An 18,607-nucleotide genomic window follows, 5' to 3' on the forward strand; every position below is an offset into this window, starting at 1 on the left:
GATGTATGTACGGGAAGAAACAACTTTAACTATTAAGTAAAATTTCGAAAAACTGATAGATAAAAATGTTATTACAACTAAATTTCCTTACGTTTTATTATTTCCCAGTTTATTTTTCAAATCATATAACCAACAGATTATTCAATTTAGATATTAGTTCAGCCTTTTATTACTTTTTTATAAAGAGTTTATTAGTTTCTGTTTATCATTTATCATATATCATCTATTTTATTTTTTTATAATTTTATTTCAACTAGTTATAAATCACTATTTTTAGTGAACACATTGAGAAATATTAGCTAAAACTTATATAGATAAGTGTGTAACGTATATATAAAAGTGAATAGCGTGTATATAAGCTTATGCATATCTAATGTATATGGAATGTACACAGCGAATGTATATGGCATGTACACATCAAATGTCCACGACTCATACATATATGGAGCAGTATGTATCCGGTCGTTTTTGAAGTGAAAGCCCAGTAAACACACTCCAGAATAATAAATGTATTAAAATTTTTTTGACATATTCTTTCATTTTCCTTTTGTACTAAAACACTTTTTCAAAAGAATATTAATAATAGATGTATGTATGGACTTTAGAGAAGTAAAAAAATTTTTTTAAGTTTGATGTGTAGATGAAAAATGATAGATGCTTTATATATTTTTTTTATAAGTGGGCAGTTATTAATACAGAGAAATTATAGAAATGTAACAAGAAAAAATGATTTAAGTTATTATATAAACAAATATATTAAAACAAAAAGATTTTTTGAACATCCTATAATAGAAATAAATAACGTATTTTTTCTAAATGTGAGTATTAACGAAATTGTTATAACCGTTTCGACAAGAAGTAATTCAAATATATGTTTGATTTTTAATTTTATATATAAATTTATAGAAATATTAAATTATTTTTTTAATAATGAAATATCAGGAATAAACATTGTCAATAATTTTGTTCTTATATATGAAATATGCGATGAAATAATAGACTATGGATATCCACAAACGTTAGAAGTAAATATTTTAAAAAATAGTTTACTTAATAAAGTGAAATATTATAGTAGGACTTCGAAATATTTTCAGAAATTATCAAGTGAACTTAGAAACGCAAATAGTTTAATTGAAGATATTGTACACGATACAAATATACAAAACCAGAATGAAACTCTACATATGAAATATTACAATGCAAATAACAAAGATAGTTATAAAAAAAATAGTATAAAAAATACAAAGAGCTATGATTTAAATGAGAAAAATAAATTAAAATATATAGGTAAAGAAACGTTAAATAGAATTAAAAACAAAATTATAAATAATAATAAACCCACAAATAATTTTAATTATATAACAGGTAATTGTACTTGGAGAAACAATAATATATATTATAAAAAAAATGAAATATATATAGACATAGTGGAGATATTAAATGTAACAATAAATAGCAATAATTTGATGTATGCACACATAAATGGCAAAGTGACGTTAAAGTGTTTCTTGTCCGGTATGCCTATATGTGAGCTAAGTACAAATAATAAAATTAATTTGTTAACAAATAGTCATAATAGTAACTTTAACAGCAACAGTATGAACAACAAAAACGATAACACGAGTAGCGGTAAAAATATAATGAAAATTAAGTCAAATCAAACTAATAGTAGAAGAAAAAATGCGAATGATGAAAAAGAAAATGAGGATATTATTATTGATAATTGCATATTTCATCATTGTGTAACACTCTCTAAATATGAAAATAGTAAACTTATTACTTTTACACCACCTGACGGTTCATTCGAATTAATGAGATATACAATTACTAAAAATATACAAATACCATTTCATATTGTTGCTATTTATAATCCTATACTTCAATATTCTAAATCATTAGGTAGGAAATTTTCCTTGAAAATGTTAACAAATAATAACAAAAATATATATGGAGAATATAAAAATTCAAACAGATATGAATATGCTGTTACCATTAAATCAAATTATAAAGGAAATATGCATGCTGCTGATGTTGTTATAAAAATACCGATTTATAAATTCTCAGAAAATGTACAAGTTAAATATAAATCAATTGGAAAAACTGAATTTAATAATATTGAAAGTATTGTCACTTGGAGAATTAAAAAATTTTCTAGTTCTAGTGAGCATCATATCAAAATACACTTAACGTTAGAAAATCAAAACCAAATATACTCAAATATGAATAATACGCAAAAAGTAGATGACCTTTCCAAAGTAGTATTACAAGTACATAAAGTTAAAAATATGAATACTGTGAAATTTTTAAATACGTACAAATTACCAATAACACTAAGTTTTAAAATTCCTATGTTTACCTCCAGTGGTATGTATATAAGGTATTTAAAGGTTTTTGAAAAATCGAATTATAAAATAATTAAGTGGATAAAATATTTAACGGAGTCGGGTATATATCAATATAAATGAAACGCATTTGTAAACCTACATCCCCATTTTAATAATATGCATATATATATATATGTATTTTTATCGTTTGTTTGTACATGTGAGAGCGTGCCACCATTATTAGAACGCTCCTCTTTTTGCCTTTCCGCCTTCGTGGTTAGCAAGTTGCACCTATGTAAATATACATATATATGTAAAATACATATGTATTATATACATGTTTGTGTAATCTTGCATTCCTGTAAACATGTGTATGTGCTTATATTTATAAATGTGAGCAAATTCTTAAATTTATAAATTAGCTTACATAACTACTTATGATGATATACATTGCAATTTTTTTTTTTTTTTTTTCTTTTTATTGTAACCCAGAGTTATGTGTACCCATGCGTACATATACATATGCCTAAATATTTATATATATATATATATATATATATTTGTATTTAAACTTATGTACATATGTTTGTATACATGCATAAAATTACCGTTTTAAAATTTTTCATTTTAAAAAACATTATTGTGCTTTTAAAGCAATTTTTTTTTTATTGCGTATTTGTATTTGTGCCTTTCACTTTAATTTTTATTTCATGCCCAATGTGAACGCAATTATATGATTAACACATATTATTGTATACCCATTGCTAATTTCTCCTTAATCTTTTTTACATATATTTATGCAACTTAAGTATGCATGAAAATATTCCAATGAACTGTTTTTTTTTTTTTTTTTCATTATCCTATAATGTTAATAGATATGTTGCTTAAATCTTTTCTTTTATTTTTACAAGAAATTTTTACAGTTTTTACTAGTAATATGTTTATCAAGCTATTGTTATATTTTATATAATATATTAATAAAAATAAATATTTTGACTAACATATTTATAGCATTTGTTTTTAATAAGGTTTAAGATGATTTTTTTTTTTAAATTATATCTTATATAAAAAAAATTAACATGTATTTTAAATAAAAAATTAACCAAAAAAAAAAAATATATAATATGCTATAAACTTTAAGAATAAAAACGATAATTTTGTAATATAAGGAAATCTTTTTATTTTTTTATCTTTTTTTTTTTTTTCATTATTAGAGTATTTTTTTTTATTATCATATTATTTCGTGTATAGACAGATGGCAGGTATTACAAATAACTAAAACAGCATAGGTTTAAAATGAAAAGAAATGTAAGCATGTATATATATATATATATATATATATATATATATATATGAGTATTACGTATGTATACATATACAATGTATGTAACCTTGTATTATTTTGATGAAAACCTATAATTTTATTTGGACGCATAGCCATATAGGATGGTACCAATCATGGATATGGCTATGCCAATAGATGAGCTAAAATTAACATTTTCTCCAAAAAATATCTGAAAAGGTTAGAGTACATATATACAAAATAAGTATATATATATATATATATGTATATAAAGATATGTAATTGGAATACACTGTGTAATGCACTACACTAGCAACAAAAAGTAATAAATAAATATATATATTGCACGTATATGCTCAAGTACATCCGTGTGTTCATATACTTATTATGTATTATATACCGATCCAATAATCAAAATTATTGCTTCTCTTCCAATAAAGACTATACTCAGTGTTACTGATGAAGTGCAAGCTAAAAACAAATGAGAATAAGAATGGGTATAAATATAAATAAATAAATAAATAAATAAATAAATAAATAAATAAATAAATATATATATATATATATATATATATATAATATAAAGTTTACATATATCCAAACAAAGTAAAAATGTTCTAATTGAACTATTCCACTTTTTCAACGTATGTTCAGAAAATATATTTTTATCTTTTTTTAAATTATTTACATATCAAGGAGAATTCAGCTAAAATTAAAAATATACTAGTTAATGCACCAACAGATACCAGGAACAGTGATGTAAAAATCTGCTCAATAGTTAAAAGATTACTGTTGTAATCTAATTAGAAAAAGGGATAATACTGAAATTTAATATGATGCATATTGTATATATATATATTAATACATTATATGTAAAACTGTTGAAATTTTTTTTATTAAATAAAATGATCGAAATTTCCTTTTTCCTTTTGCTTCACCCTTAATAATGCAGGTTAAATCAATGAGAAGTGTGGGGATTACTGCATAAAATTAAGAATAAAAAAATTATATGTTCAGTTGAATATATATATTAGAAAAAGACACGAGGTGAAATTTTTGTGATATGCACCAGAATATATATGTACATATATATATATATACTTATTTATAAATATATATATACATTCTTACTTATAATAAACAATGCTACTTGATAGATGTGCAAAAGAATTATATGTGGCTTCATTGTTGTAGATCTTAAAAGAACGTTTGTAAAGACCCACTTAAAAGATGATGCGATAACAGATATTACCAACAAGAAAATTCTAAAATAATAAAATTTAACATAAGAGCATTTATTAAAATAAAATCATAAAAAAGTAATAAATTCTGCATATCTTATTGTATTTTTTCACTTTTTTATTCTTTCATTTTTGCAGTTTTCCATTTTTATCTTTTTCTTTTACCCAAATAAACTATCTATTTTTAATGTAGTAATGCTCATAATAACGCCCAATAATATTGTTAGCTGAACAAAAAACGATATAAAAAAGGTGTTTTAAATTATAAAAAACTATTCTATTTATATATAAAGTAAACAAATATGTATATATAATTTATTTTACTAACAATTGAACACAATAGTGAGCATTTGAACTCCTTTAAACCTAAATAAATTTGGTAAAATTAAAAAAAAAAAAAAATTAAAATAATATGACAACTATTTTTTTTCTCAAAATAAATTGCTGAATTTTTCTATAAATAAACGAACCAAATTTAATTGATAAGAAATATATTAATATTAGGGAACTCGATTTAATGACAGAAATGACTGGAATTTCTAAGTAAGAATAGGCGCTATTTCCTGTTACAACACTCAGTCCTGATAACGCAGATACTGAAAAAATAAAACATGCCATATATTGTTGACAATAAAAATAACAATAAAAAAAAAAAAGTAACAACAAGGCAATGGTAATACAACAATATATTTTAACATGAGTAATGCAAAAAAATATTTATGATACTTACTCGAAATGATATATTTTATATACTCCTTCCGCGTTAAATTTGTTGTACTTTTCACTTTCGAAAAGAAAATTACCTAAATAAAATTAGTTCATACAAAAATTTATTTTTAGGGGGAACCATATCAACGAGGAGAGGCGTAATATGGGTATATGTATCCTTTCATATATATATATATATATATATATATATGTGTGTGTGTGACGAAAATAAAAATGGTTTTCCACTAATTTTGATATCACACAAGTACATGCGTTCTTTTTTGCGCTTAATCATACAAACAGGCATATACATAATACACGTATACATCCTTAAATGCATGCATATAAATTTTGGTCTGATTTTTTCCTACTATTCTTAAGATAAGATACATAACAAGAAATTCGAATAGGGTTACAATTTGAGTATAATTAAATTTTTTCACAAAAATAATATATTTTGTTATAGATGTACTAAACGTACCGAATGAAAAAATTGAAGAAACAAGTATGATAAATTTTATTACATTTACAAATACATCCTTTTTTATAATAAAATCTTTTCGTTTTGATGGAACAGAATCATTCACTCCATTATCTTCTTTTATATCTTTCATGTCATATATTTTATATTCTTTAATATCATTTTTCATTGAATTTTCATAATTCGTATCTTGATCTAAATTATGTTCAGGTAATATTTTGTATTTCTTTTTATAAATCTTTAGTTGTTTCTTCAGATAACTCCCTCTTTTTTTCTTTGCTTTTTTTTTCCTATTTTCTGATAAATAACTTGATCTTATCGAACTTAAATCTACGAAACTGTCCACACCCCTGTTATTACTACTATTATAAGATTCTACATCAAATAAATAATATTCTATAGTATTCCCATTTTTTTTAGTCTTTTTTTCGTTGTCATCATTTATATTTTCTTCTATATCATTTATGTTTATATCATTTATATTTATACCATTAACAGTTGAACTCTCTGCAGTAATATCATCTTTTTTTTTTTCTTCATTTTTTTTGATATTCTGTTTAAGATCATTCATCATAACTAAGATTTTTGTGTGCAATCGTTCCTAAGTAATGATACAAATGTACAAATTGCACAAGAGGTACAAATTGTTCAATATATACATAAATTAATAAATAAATATATTTCATGGAAGAACTTATAAATTTTTTAGCAAATATTTATTAATATTAAAAAGTGTGGTATGCAATAAGTTAAAGGAACTATTTACATACATAAATACTTATACATACGAATATTTGTATAGGTTTATATATACATTAATACATACATTAATGCATACATTTATACTTACATATATATAAATATGTATTTATATATATATTACGAGTTAATACATTCATTAAAAAATTTAATAGATCAAAAAAAATCCACTTAAACGTTAACATAAAAAGGATAAGAAGAGAAAAATGGAATATTTTAAAAATATACTATATAAATACCATTTTTTTATTATATTAAAAAATCACCACACAAGATATACTCATATACGTAAGCAATTTTATAAGATGTATATTCAAGTTAAACTCTACCATTAAAGTAGGAACTAAAAAATAGAGATAATAAAAAGAAGCAAAAAGGGAAAAAAGAATAGAAAAATAGGAAAAAAGAAAAAATGGAAAAGAGGAAAAAAGAAAAAAAGGAAAAAAGAAAAAAAGAAAAAATGAAAAAATGAAAAAAAGAAAGAAAGAAAGAAAGAAAGAAAAAGAAAAGGACGTATGAAATCTGAAATAGGTTATTAGTAAATAAAAAAAATTGTTCTTAATAAAAATAATATAATACATGAAACTTGTTTTCTTCTATTTATTTTAAAAATATATTAAATATGACTTCCCCTTTTTATATGAAAAAATTATATATAATAAAACAACTCATAATATATATAATTAAAAAAAAAGAGGCATTATAATTGAAGCTAAGAAATCATTCATTATTTCTTAACTCACGTAGTGTTTTTTTATTTTACTTTTTTTAGGAAAAAAAATACGTATGCTTTTGTGATTGTATGTATGTATGTGTTATATTACAAGTATTCGAAAAAGGGTTTATACAATATTATAACATGTCCAATAAAATAAAATTATTACATATATAAATTTATATTTATATATACATTTATATTTATTTATTTATTTATGACATTTAATGTGCAAAGTGTATTTTCTTTCCTTTTAAAATAATATTTGAAAAAGACTAAATGAGTGGTGGAAAAAATGAACGAAAAACAAAGTCGGAATTACATAATAATTATTAAAATTAAAGAGGCATTTTTCTCAACATAATTATTTTTCATTGAATTATATAATATAATTCTACTCTAAAAAATGATAGAAAAAGATGAAATAAGAAGGGAAAAATAAAAACAAAAAAAAAATAAAAGTTAGCTTTAAAAGTATTAATTGTAAATTTTGGCCTTAATTTTGAAAATGAATTGGCCTTGTGGCCTTTTAATCTTGATAATTTATATTTTCTTAAGTGTTCAAAAATTAAAATGTAGAAGTGTCACTATTTCATAGGGTATAAGTATAGGGATATGTACTGCTAATGTTTAAAAAATAAACTTTAATTATGATGATAAATATGCACGTAATATGTATAACTTGTATTATATACATATAAAAAAGTTAATATTTAGAATGTTCTATATAATGTAAAAAAAAATTAGTATGTAATTTAAACGTTAATTACATAACATTATAACGACGGTAAAAAAAAAATTAAATTAATGTATATATATATGATGGAACCATAAAATTATAAAGATTTCATTTTCATTAATTTTTTAATATATAGAGCGGACCATACTGTGTTCATTAAGGCATATGCTCATTATTTATATATATTGATATATATTTTCATATATATATAAAAGAAATTTTGACAAATTAATATATACAAACAAAAAAAAAAAAAAAAAAAAAAAAAAAAAAAATTAAAAATGTGTATTGTGTTTTTGTGTAAGTGCAATTTATTTGATTATAAACTCCATCCACATGTACACTAAAATAAATTAACGGAAAAAAAAATAATAAATTAGGTTAATAAAATCTGGGCGCTAGTCCTCATATGAATCTACAAATAAAAAAGTTTACGAATTATATATATATAAATATATGAATATCAATGTATATATGCACATATATCAATATATATTTATACATATATATATATATATATATGCACAAAGGAGGAACATATTTAAAGTTAAAATTTAAGTATATATAAACTTTCTTTTTTCTTTTTTTTATTAACCTAATCTATGCCAGTTTTTTTTATTTTCTTGGCCAAAATCTAACTTGGTCACAAAATCTAATGTACTCTCCTTTGATAACTGAAAATGAAAAATGGGGAAAAAAATTTTAGTAAAATAAAACATACATTTTTATATCATTTCACATTATGCTAAAAGGAATAAGACATAAACAACACATATAATGAAGAAAAAAGAACTGAATAATATATTATAAAAGTTTAGGGTACTATAAATATAAGCAACCTTATGTAATAATTGCTGTTTTTAATTTTTATTACGTTATTTTTTAGCATCTTAATCGAATTTGAAACAATGGTAATGTATTGATTTAGCCTCTTCTGATTTTCAAGTTTCCTTAAAATGTTGTCTCTGTTATCAATGATGTTGTAATGCGACATCAGCTCCTTGTCGTCTATTGGTACTAGGACACCTAAAATGAAGATGAACACATAAAAGTTCTGTAAATGTGGACACACATGACGAGGTGAATATATGTGTATACATGTACCAGTGTATATACACATGTATATATATATATATATATATATATTTAAACAAATGTGTTCACATAATTGGACAGCGAAGCGTTTGGTCAATGGATAATGATATTATCATGTTTGGGAAAAACACCCCGTATAATATTGGCAAAAATTCCGCCAAAATATTCCCAATTTTTTCTAATAGTTGCCAGTTTTTATGAAAGCGAGCTTACCGTTTACCTCCCTATTGAGCAGTTTACTTTGAATGTACTTTTCCAAAGTGCTCTCGCAGTCAATTGAGTAATCCAGAACATTTGCTAGATGCTTATTTTTTGGCAGAATATTATTTAGGAAGTGGGCATAAATTTTGGTTGCAAAGGGAACGGAGATTAACATTTTTATGGCCCAGAACTGTAGCTTAACTTCTTCCTGAATTAATTCCTTTGATTTAGACTTTTTATTAATTTTAACATCAGTTAATGATAATTGATGATTTCTATATGCTAGGTTTTGTTTAACATTTTTTGTAATTATAGACATGGTTGGTTTAACACCACTAGGTGTAAGAAAATTATCTTCAAATAATTTACATCCATCAAATATTTCCTCTATAATTTCAAAATGAACTGCATATGTTTGCTCAAACACTATATCTTTCATTTCGCTAGCACAACTAATTGCTCTTTCTTTACAAAAATTATGCAATGCTTGATTTAATTCGTCTAGAAATTTCGGATTTGTACTTAATAAATAAATATTTTCATCAATATAATTATTCTTAATTTTTCGGTTAATTTCTCCTAAACCTGCTTTGAATACTCTTTTCAATGCTACAGCAGCACTGCAACTAGCCAATTTTGTTAAATGTAAAATATTTCCACTTATATTTGCTTGAAGTAAATCAACTACCAGAGGCTTCCAATCACTTTGATCAACAATATTATGAATACTCCTCATCATTTGTAATAATACTTCATTCGAAAAATCCTTTTCAGGCTCAATCTTTGCTATATTGTACTTAAGCCATTTACAAATATAGGTAATTGCAAGCTGATTAAGAATTTTTAAATCTGTATGTGGTCCTGCTATTCTTTTAAGTAAATCTTCGTCATTGTCTTTCATTTCTTCATTTTCTTCACTTTCTTTATTTTCATCATTGTGATAATCCATATATAAATCATTAATTTTTATAGATATTACTTCATCATTTTTTGATAAATTTCTTATAAGAACATCTTTAACTTTGCTATTATTATTGAACACTTTAATAATTTCTGCTTTATCAAAACCTACCCATCCATCATCTCTTACCATTTTATACCAAACTTGTAATCCGTTTAAAAAGGATGGACCAGTATTTAAAGTTTCCACAGCTTTTATAACTGTTAATCTATCTTTTTCAACTGATTTAATTTGTACTTGTTCTTCAGTATTACTATTTCTAAAGAAAAAGCTAACTAGAATATTTTTACTTTTTGTATCAGCTGGAGTATTTTGAACTACACCAAACATACTACTTTCTTCCTTTGCTAATATAAACCGTACTGTTTGTCCCTCTACTAAAACTGGCTTATCATAAAAATTCTTCTTTTCTATATTATCTAAATTATCATACGTATCAGTTCTTTTATTATTATTATTATGATTATTAACATTATTCCTATCATCCATACTAATATTTGAATTATTTAATCCATCATTAATATTATAGTTAAATTCAGAGGACATGGATTTATTTAATTCATTTTCATTAGAATACCTATTTAAATATTCATTTAAATAATTTAAAAAATTTTCATCATATAATCCTTGCTTTTCAAATAATTCCATAGCCAAGTCATTTCCATCTTTTAAATTTTCCATCAAAGTTCCACCATATTTTTTTAAAAAATCTTCACCATTTTTTGGTAGGTTTAAAATAGGATAATTTCCTGTTAATAAATTAGATATTATATTAACCAATTCACGTATATAAAGTTTCACTTGTTCTCTTATACTTAATATATTACCTTTATTATATAATTCTTCTAATTTTTTATTATAAAAATCCATTTTGGCCTTTTTTTTTTCTAATTTCACTTCTACTTTTCGTAACTGTTGTATTAATATATTCATAAATTTACTATTTACTTCTTGCTTGAATTTTTCCACATCAAAACAATCTATTAGTTCTTTTTTAATTGAATCACTACAATCGTTTTCAAACTTATTTAATAATAAATCTAACACATTTTTTCTTCCATTTAAAATTTTCGAATACATTGAAATTCTATTTGTTAAAAAATCATTTTTTTCCTTCTGTTCAATGGGTATAGAAAACAATTCTAGTAAATAAAGTGATAAAATGTTATCGTTATTATCCATAATTCCTCTTTTTTTTACCCTATCATACAGTTCTGTTAATGTTTTAATTGTGCTTAATTCATTATTCAAAAATTCTAATGCTCTCGTTCCTACGACTATGCACTGTTTAGTTTGCAGTCCAAGGCCTATAATACGGGGAAATTAACGCGCAAGAATGAGTACATATGTAAGCAGGGGGTATACACATGTATGAATGTATATATATTTGTATATATGTATGTGCATGCGTATGATGATACAAAAACCTACTATCACACGAAAAATGGTTCACAAGAACATACTAACACACATGTACGGTAATAATATAGTACATGCAGACACACTAACATTCACCCACACAGAATAATTACCTAAAGGTTTCGGTTTCATGATGAACTCTCTTAAATGGTAGGGCCAATTGGCTGGATCATCAGATGCTTTTTTTACTAAAATATAAATATCGTTTGGAAAATTTTGAACATAATTACGAACAATTTTTCTTGTTAATTCTGACCCAGCCTTTGAATCATCTTTTATCCCTGGTAAGTCTACAAAAGTAGCATAAATACCACCTGGTATAGATATTTCTACTTCTAATTCTTTTGATATAATAGACTCGTTTAGATTAAGCATGATAGCTTTCATTTTCTCATGCAAATCATCAATATTTACTTTCTTTTTATTTAAATAGCATTCTATTTTATTTGTATCACTAGGTTTTAGTATAATAACTATTGGTTGCTTTGTTCCTGTATCCGAACTCGTATACCCCATCGGTCCACCCATAATAAAGTCTAAAAGTGTCGTCTTACCCATAGACTGTTGACCGAACACTACTAAACGAGGTAATTCATTATGTATATTACATATTTTAAATATCTGTAAAGCATATAAATATAACGCATTTGCGTTTGTTGTATCTTTCATTTTGTCATAAAAGACTTCAACTAACTCCAATTTTTCTCGACTTATTGAATTCAAGTCGAATATCTTATCGCCCCCATTGCCATATTCCATTTTTATAAATATTTAAACAGAAGAATAAGGCAAAAATGGGAGAAATAGACCGGGGTAAAGTTGGAACAACAAGAATTTTCTTTAAAAAAAAAAATTTACATATATAAATATATATACATACGTATACAAATACATACGTATTAAAATATATTTATAAAAAACACTTAAAAATGCGATAACTGAAAATTATGCAGTAATACGCATTAAAAACAAAATTTAAAACCTCGTTAATAACATAAACAAATCGAATTTCTTATACGCCTGCTTAAATTTATTAACCTGAAAAATATATACATATAAAAACAGCGTTGTCGAAATATATTTCTATCATTCAATTTATACATATACATATGTAGTTTTACTTTATAAAAAACATTTTAGAAATTGTTATTAAAAAATACTAGAAAAAAAATAAACTAAAAAATGAAAAGTCCATAAACTAACAGTTTTGATTCTCCCTATATAAATATATTATATATATATATATAATATATACATATAAAATACATACATTTGCAAAAAAAAAAAGGAAAATCTACATATAATTAAATTTTAATACACTAGGAAATTTTATAAAACATGCATATAATTTATAGTATATTATACCCAATATTATATATTCAAATATATACTAAAATATTAGTATATATATATACATATATGTAGTACTATTTTTTTTTTTTTTTTAAAGTTGTTGAAAAAATTATTTTTGCTGTTCATTATTATGATATACATATATATACATATTTTTTTTTGATTTATTTTAATTTTTTAGATTATGGTAGGTAAAAAAGTATTTGAAAAAAAATATATTTTAAAATTTATATATTTATGTATATAAATGCCATGTTTAATTATATGATATATTTAATATAATATATATAACTCCATTGTTATAGGTTGTTTCAAAAAATTTGAACGCAATTTTTTTTTTACCACTTCGCGCTTAATATTTTTTGCATTTTGAAGTACTTTATTTTTATTTTTTAAATTATTTAAAAATTTTATATTTAAATAGAAAAAATTTTACATTAAAAATTATTAAAATAATTTTCTTCAATAATAATTTCGTGAATAATAAGAGAATTATAGAAAAAGAAATATTTAATGCTAATATTTTGGGGTTAAAATGATTTGTAGTTACTAAAAATTTTTTTCTTTAACATATAATAGTAAAAAAATAGACCTTAGTAAATATTTATAAAAATTATGTGGACGTTGTTTTTTATTTAGAATTTTATTTTATTGTAGATAGTAAAACATTTCTAGTTTTTATTCTCCCATTATTTTACCTAAAACCGTTGAAAATGTTCATTAATGAATATGTAACTTAAGTACAAAAAGAAGAAAACACTAAGTGTATGTATATGCATATATGTTTGTGTGTACTATATACATAAGCATATATATATATATATATATATTTTTTTTTTTTTTTAATTTCTAGAAGATAATAGTACAATATTGAATTTGTCTTAATAATAAAATTAGCAATACTAACAGAAAGCAGCATTGAAACCTAACTTAAGGAAATATATATATATATTTTTCCTTATATTAACCTCATTATAATATAATATACTTTTGCTATATTTTTTTTTTCGTTATAACGTTTATTTCATTTGAATACATTCTTAGTAGGTAAAATTTAATCCTTTTAGAGAACTTTTTTTTAAATTATATTTGCATATTTACAACATTGGAAAAATATTTTTAAACGAAAACTATATAAAACCATTTTGCACATCATGTGAGTTATCTCTTTAACAAAAAAATAATCAGAAAATACATTAAGTAGAGAAAAAGTTAATTAATTTAAAACCATATTCACAGTTTTTCCAAACACGTTTGAAATGAATTTTTATTTTTTTTATTATTTTATTATATTTGAATTAATTATTATTAATATAAATTCTCCCCCTTAATAAGCAAAGGTTATATTTTACAAAAATTTATTTCAGAAGTATCAATTTTTAAAAAAATTCATGCATCCTCAAAAAGCCGGTAAAGATATGTTGTACCAATTATTCACAAATAGAATTTCACTTATACAATTACTAAAAAAATAAATGATACATATTTTCATAAGAAAAAGTGGTAAAATATATAAATTCCAAAAATAAATAATTGTGAAATAACAAATATAATAGTAGTACACACATATAAAAAAAAAGATTGTAAAAGATTAAAGAGTTCTTTCTTAAAACTTAATTTTGTAATCCATTGATTATGGTTAAAAGCTTGAGTATCATTATTTTATATAAAATATTTATGGTTAAACTAATTCCCCTTATTTCATATGGAGTTCTGGTTTCAATAAAACAATTTTTTTTTTTTTTTTTTTTTATTTATTTTATGCATTTATAATTTTTCTATTGCCTTCATACCCAACAATTCCAGGCAAATCTGTAGCGCGCGCAAAGAAAAATTATAACAGATAAAAATGACAAAGTATTAAACATAAGTATATATTATATCAAGGCTGTGAGGTGGGTGTGCCACTTTATGTCACTTTAAGAATTAAATATACCGTTGGGATACATATATATACATATATGTATTTTTTTTTTTTTTTTTTTTTTTATTCCTTTTTGTTCCTTACGTGTAGCAATGATTTTGTTACATGGCATAAAAGCAGTCTTGAATTCTCGTTCTCACTGTTTAAAACTTTACAATTTTCATAAAACGCTGTAAATATTGTCGTTAAGTCATACGTGTATTCAGCCAGCCTACGTAAGTAATCGGAAAATACATAAAATAAATGATGAATTATTATATTAATATATATGATTGCATTATTCGTTTAAAATTTACAAAGAAAAATGTAACTATACTTAACTGGTTTTTATAAAATAACATGTGTATTTTAAAACACACATGTTTCATATTTTTTACATTTTCTTTAAATTATGCGTATAAACTTGCTCTTTTTCGATTTATTCTTTTATTTTATTGTGATTTATTTTGTTTAATTATGTTTAATTATATTTTATTATATTTTATTATATTTTATTATATTTTATTTTCTTTATTTATTTATCTATCTATTTATCAATTTATTTATCTATTTATCTATATATTTATCTGTTTATCTATATATTTATCTATTTATTTATACATTTATCTGTTTATCTATATATTTATTTATTCATTTTATATATTTTTCTTTTTTCAGGGGACGTCATAATATTATCATTACTTGTGAATTAGCATATTTTTTAGGACAAAATAAAAAACATCGGGAAACTTTATAATATGTAGTCCTAAATTTATTTCATACTGGTTAACTAAATTTAACTCATCTAGGAAAAAATGAACATAAAAAAATATAGTATAAAAAAGAAAAAAAAAAAGGAAATTACAAAATTGAACATATTCACATCCACCATTTATAATTCAGTTGTGTATTTTGCATAATATTAGTACCTTTGGATAACTCATCTACATTTTTATTTGATTTTCTAAAAATGGAACATATGCGTGAATACGCATAAATAATATACAATCCAGTATTACCTACAGTAAAAGAATAATAACAAATGAGCAAAATTTAAAATAAAAAGAGAAATAATAATAATATTTTAAAATTTTCATATATTGATGATGTACCTTTCACATTTAGCATACTATCGTATGAAAATTTGTAATCGGTATTTCTGTGCTGCTTAATATCAAAGTATTTTATTGCACTAACACATAGCGCTTCACTCAGTTTGTCTATATCTACACCTAAAAAAAAAATAATGAAAAGATGAAAAAAGTGAAAGGACATGATGGAAAAAAGGAAATAAAAAAAAATTTATCCCTATTTCACATATATGAAAGAAATCCGTGAAAATATTTATCCATTTTGCATGAATAGGTCAATTATCGTATAACTATCAAACATTTATTTGACAATTGTTTATAAATTGCCATATGAAAATATTGGCATATAAACACTTGAACGCAATAAACATATCCACAAACACTGGTACACGGTATGTGCGTATATATATATATATATATATAGCCTCCATATGATACTTCTTTTAACTAATAGAGTTTATTCTTCTTTCTGACAAACCTTCAAAATAGTTTTTTTCTTCCTCGCTTTTTATTTTAATTCTTTCTAATAAGTCCTTCTTTGCTCTTTCTGTGCCTTCATTAATCAGATTAATTAACTTAACAGTTGTTCCACTTCTTGTTTTAAATTTCTTATTATCGCTATTTAAAACCAAACCAAAGCCAACATGTATTAATTTGGTATCATTATGTGTCCAACCAGCTTTTTTGGCTAGATCAAATAATATTTCGAAATGAGATAATTGTCCATTATCTGTGACATAGATAATAGAATCACAGTTTAATTTTTTCAATCTATAATATATACCTGTAACATCTGTGGAATCATAACCATACCCACCGTTTGTTTTTTGTAAAAATAAAGGGAATTTAAAATTTTCAGATTGATAACATAATGCTTCTCCAATGTTCGTTAGTATATTTTTCTTTTTTAGCATATCCAAAACATCTGATATCATAGATATATAAAATGATTCACCAATGTATTCTATATTAATTTCTAATATTTTATATATTTTATCAAATTCTTTTATGCTACTTTCACATAATTTTTTCCATATAAATTTACAATCTTCATTATTATTTTGTAATTTTATAGCATACTCTTTAGAACTTTTTTCAAATTCCTTATCAGAATCATATAATTTTTTGGATTCCTGATACAGGGCAGTTAAATTACTTAAATCTGGCATGTTGTCTTTAAAATTTGGGTACTTTGAAATTATATAATTTATTATCATTCCAAATTGTGTTCCCCAATCACCAATATGATTTATTCTTTTCGTATTAACATTTAAAAACTCGAAAATTCTACATATACTATCACCTATTATAGTTGATCTTAAATGACCTACATGCATTTCTTTGGCTATATTTGGAGAAGAAAAATCAACCAACACATTTCCATAACTTCCAATATTTCCATCTATAACCTCGTTTATATTTACTCTTATATCTACTTTGTTATTCTTAAATAATTTTAATAACGATTTTTCTATATATTCTTTTGATACCTTTACTGTTATGAAACCTTGTGCAGACGAATTTATTTCCTCGAAAAAATGTTCACTTATATTTTCTATTATAAGTTGTGATACTTTTTGAGCGTTTTCTAAATTTAAACTCTTTCCATGCTTTTTGTATATATTTAGGGCATTGTTACCTACAGAGAAATGTCGACAAAAATCAAAATTACAACGTGAACGAGGAAAATAATAGACACACGAAAAGGAAAAAAACAGATAACCAGTGAAGTAATCATCTATATGCACAAATTAATTTTATTTTTTTTCCTCTCATAATTTTAAGGAAATATCCACATATCCAAATACTACTATAAGTATCAATATTTTTCATTTCTCCATGGTAACGGAAATGTGGGTTTTAAAAAAAATCTATACATACACTCGTATACATATACACTATATTTACATATACAACATTTGTAATATGGTAAAGCATATACGTTATTTGAATATTTTACATCAAACGTATGAACATATCTAAAGAGAGATAATCTCAGTTTTGTGTAATCAAAATGGCAAAAAAAAAAAAAAAATGCATGCGCTCATTATACATTCGTAATGTATATAAGTATAAAAATATATTTCTTCACGTTTATTTTATTTACACTGAAAATGTCCAAACTTTGCGTTGGCATAGGTGACAACCACTTCTTCACTAATTGATGGAAAACATTTCTGAATTGAGTTCTGAAATAAATCCTTGAGTTTCTTGATTAAGCATTCCATTTTGCTCATTAAGAATATGAAAGATAATAAATTCTTTAAAAAAAAAAATCAAAAGAACACAAATCTACGTTATATTATGACAAATA

The 18,607-nt window shown here is 23.1% G+C and overlaps 4 protein-coding genes across 4 annotated transcripts; 1 reads left to right on the forward strand and 3 right to left on the reverse strand.

Moving 5' to 3' along the window:
- Positions 1-647: 647 nt before the first annotated feature.
- MKS88_005583 (AP-2 complex subunit mu) lies at positions 648-2,465 on the forward strand (the record flags this gene model as incomplete). The annotated part of the gene is made up of 1 exon (XM_067218859.1): positions 648-2,465. The coding sequence occupies one exon, from the start codon at positions 648-650 to the stop codon at positions 2,463-2,465; it is 1,818 nt and encodes a 605-aa protein (XP_067070793.1).
- Positions 2,466-3,745: 1,280 nt separating this feature from the next.
- On the reverse strand, positions 3,746-6,628 carry MKS88_005584 (triose or hexose phosphate/phosphate translocator; the record flags this gene model as incomplete). The annotated part of the gene is made up of 9 exons (XM_067218860.1): positions 3,746-3,838; positions 4,028-4,098; positions 4,316-4,426; positions 4,759-4,892; positions 5,034-5,095; positions 5,197-5,234; positions 5,339-5,464; positions 5,599-5,671; positions 6,101-6,628. 9 exons carry the CDS (start codon positions 6,626-6,628, stop codon positions 3,746-3,748), a joined length of 1,236 nt encoding a protein of 411 aa, XP_067070794.1.
- Positions 6,629-8,860: 2,232 nt separating this feature from the next.
- Positions 8,861-12,705, reverse strand: MKS88_005585 (dynamin-like protein; the record flags this gene model as incomplete). The annotated part of the gene is made up of 4 exons (XM_067218861.1): positions 8,861-8,944; positions 9,145-9,296; positions 9,579-11,834; positions 12,060-12,705. The coding sequence occupies 4 exons, from the start codon at positions 12,703-12,705 to the stop codon at positions 8,861-8,863; spliced, it is 3,138 nt and encodes a 1,045-aa protein (XP_067070795.1).
- Positions 12,706-15,066: 2,361 nt separating this feature from the next.
- MKS88_005586 (arginine--tRNA ligase) lies at positions 15,067-18,521 on the reverse strand (the record flags this gene model as incomplete). The annotated part of the gene is made up of 7 exons (XM_067218862.1): positions 15,067-15,111; positions 15,308-15,434; positions 15,905-16,007; positions 16,132-16,221; positions 16,315-16,434; positions 16,772-17,932; positions 18,401-18,521. The coding sequence occupies 7 exons, from the start codon at positions 18,519-18,521 to the stop codon at positions 15,067-15,069; spliced, it is 1,767 nt and encodes a 588-aa protein (XP_067070796.1).
- Between the last annotated feature and the right edge of the window lie 86 nt (positions 18,522-18,607).

The sequence above is a fragment of the Plasmodium brasilianum genome, chromosome 14, assembly GCF_023973825.1.
Source record: "Plasmodium brasilianum strain Bolivian I chromosome 14, whole genome shotgun sequence".
NCBI classification, from domain to species: Eukaryota; Apicomplexa; class Aconoidasida; order Haemosporida; family Plasmodiidae; genus Plasmodium; species Plasmodium brasilianum.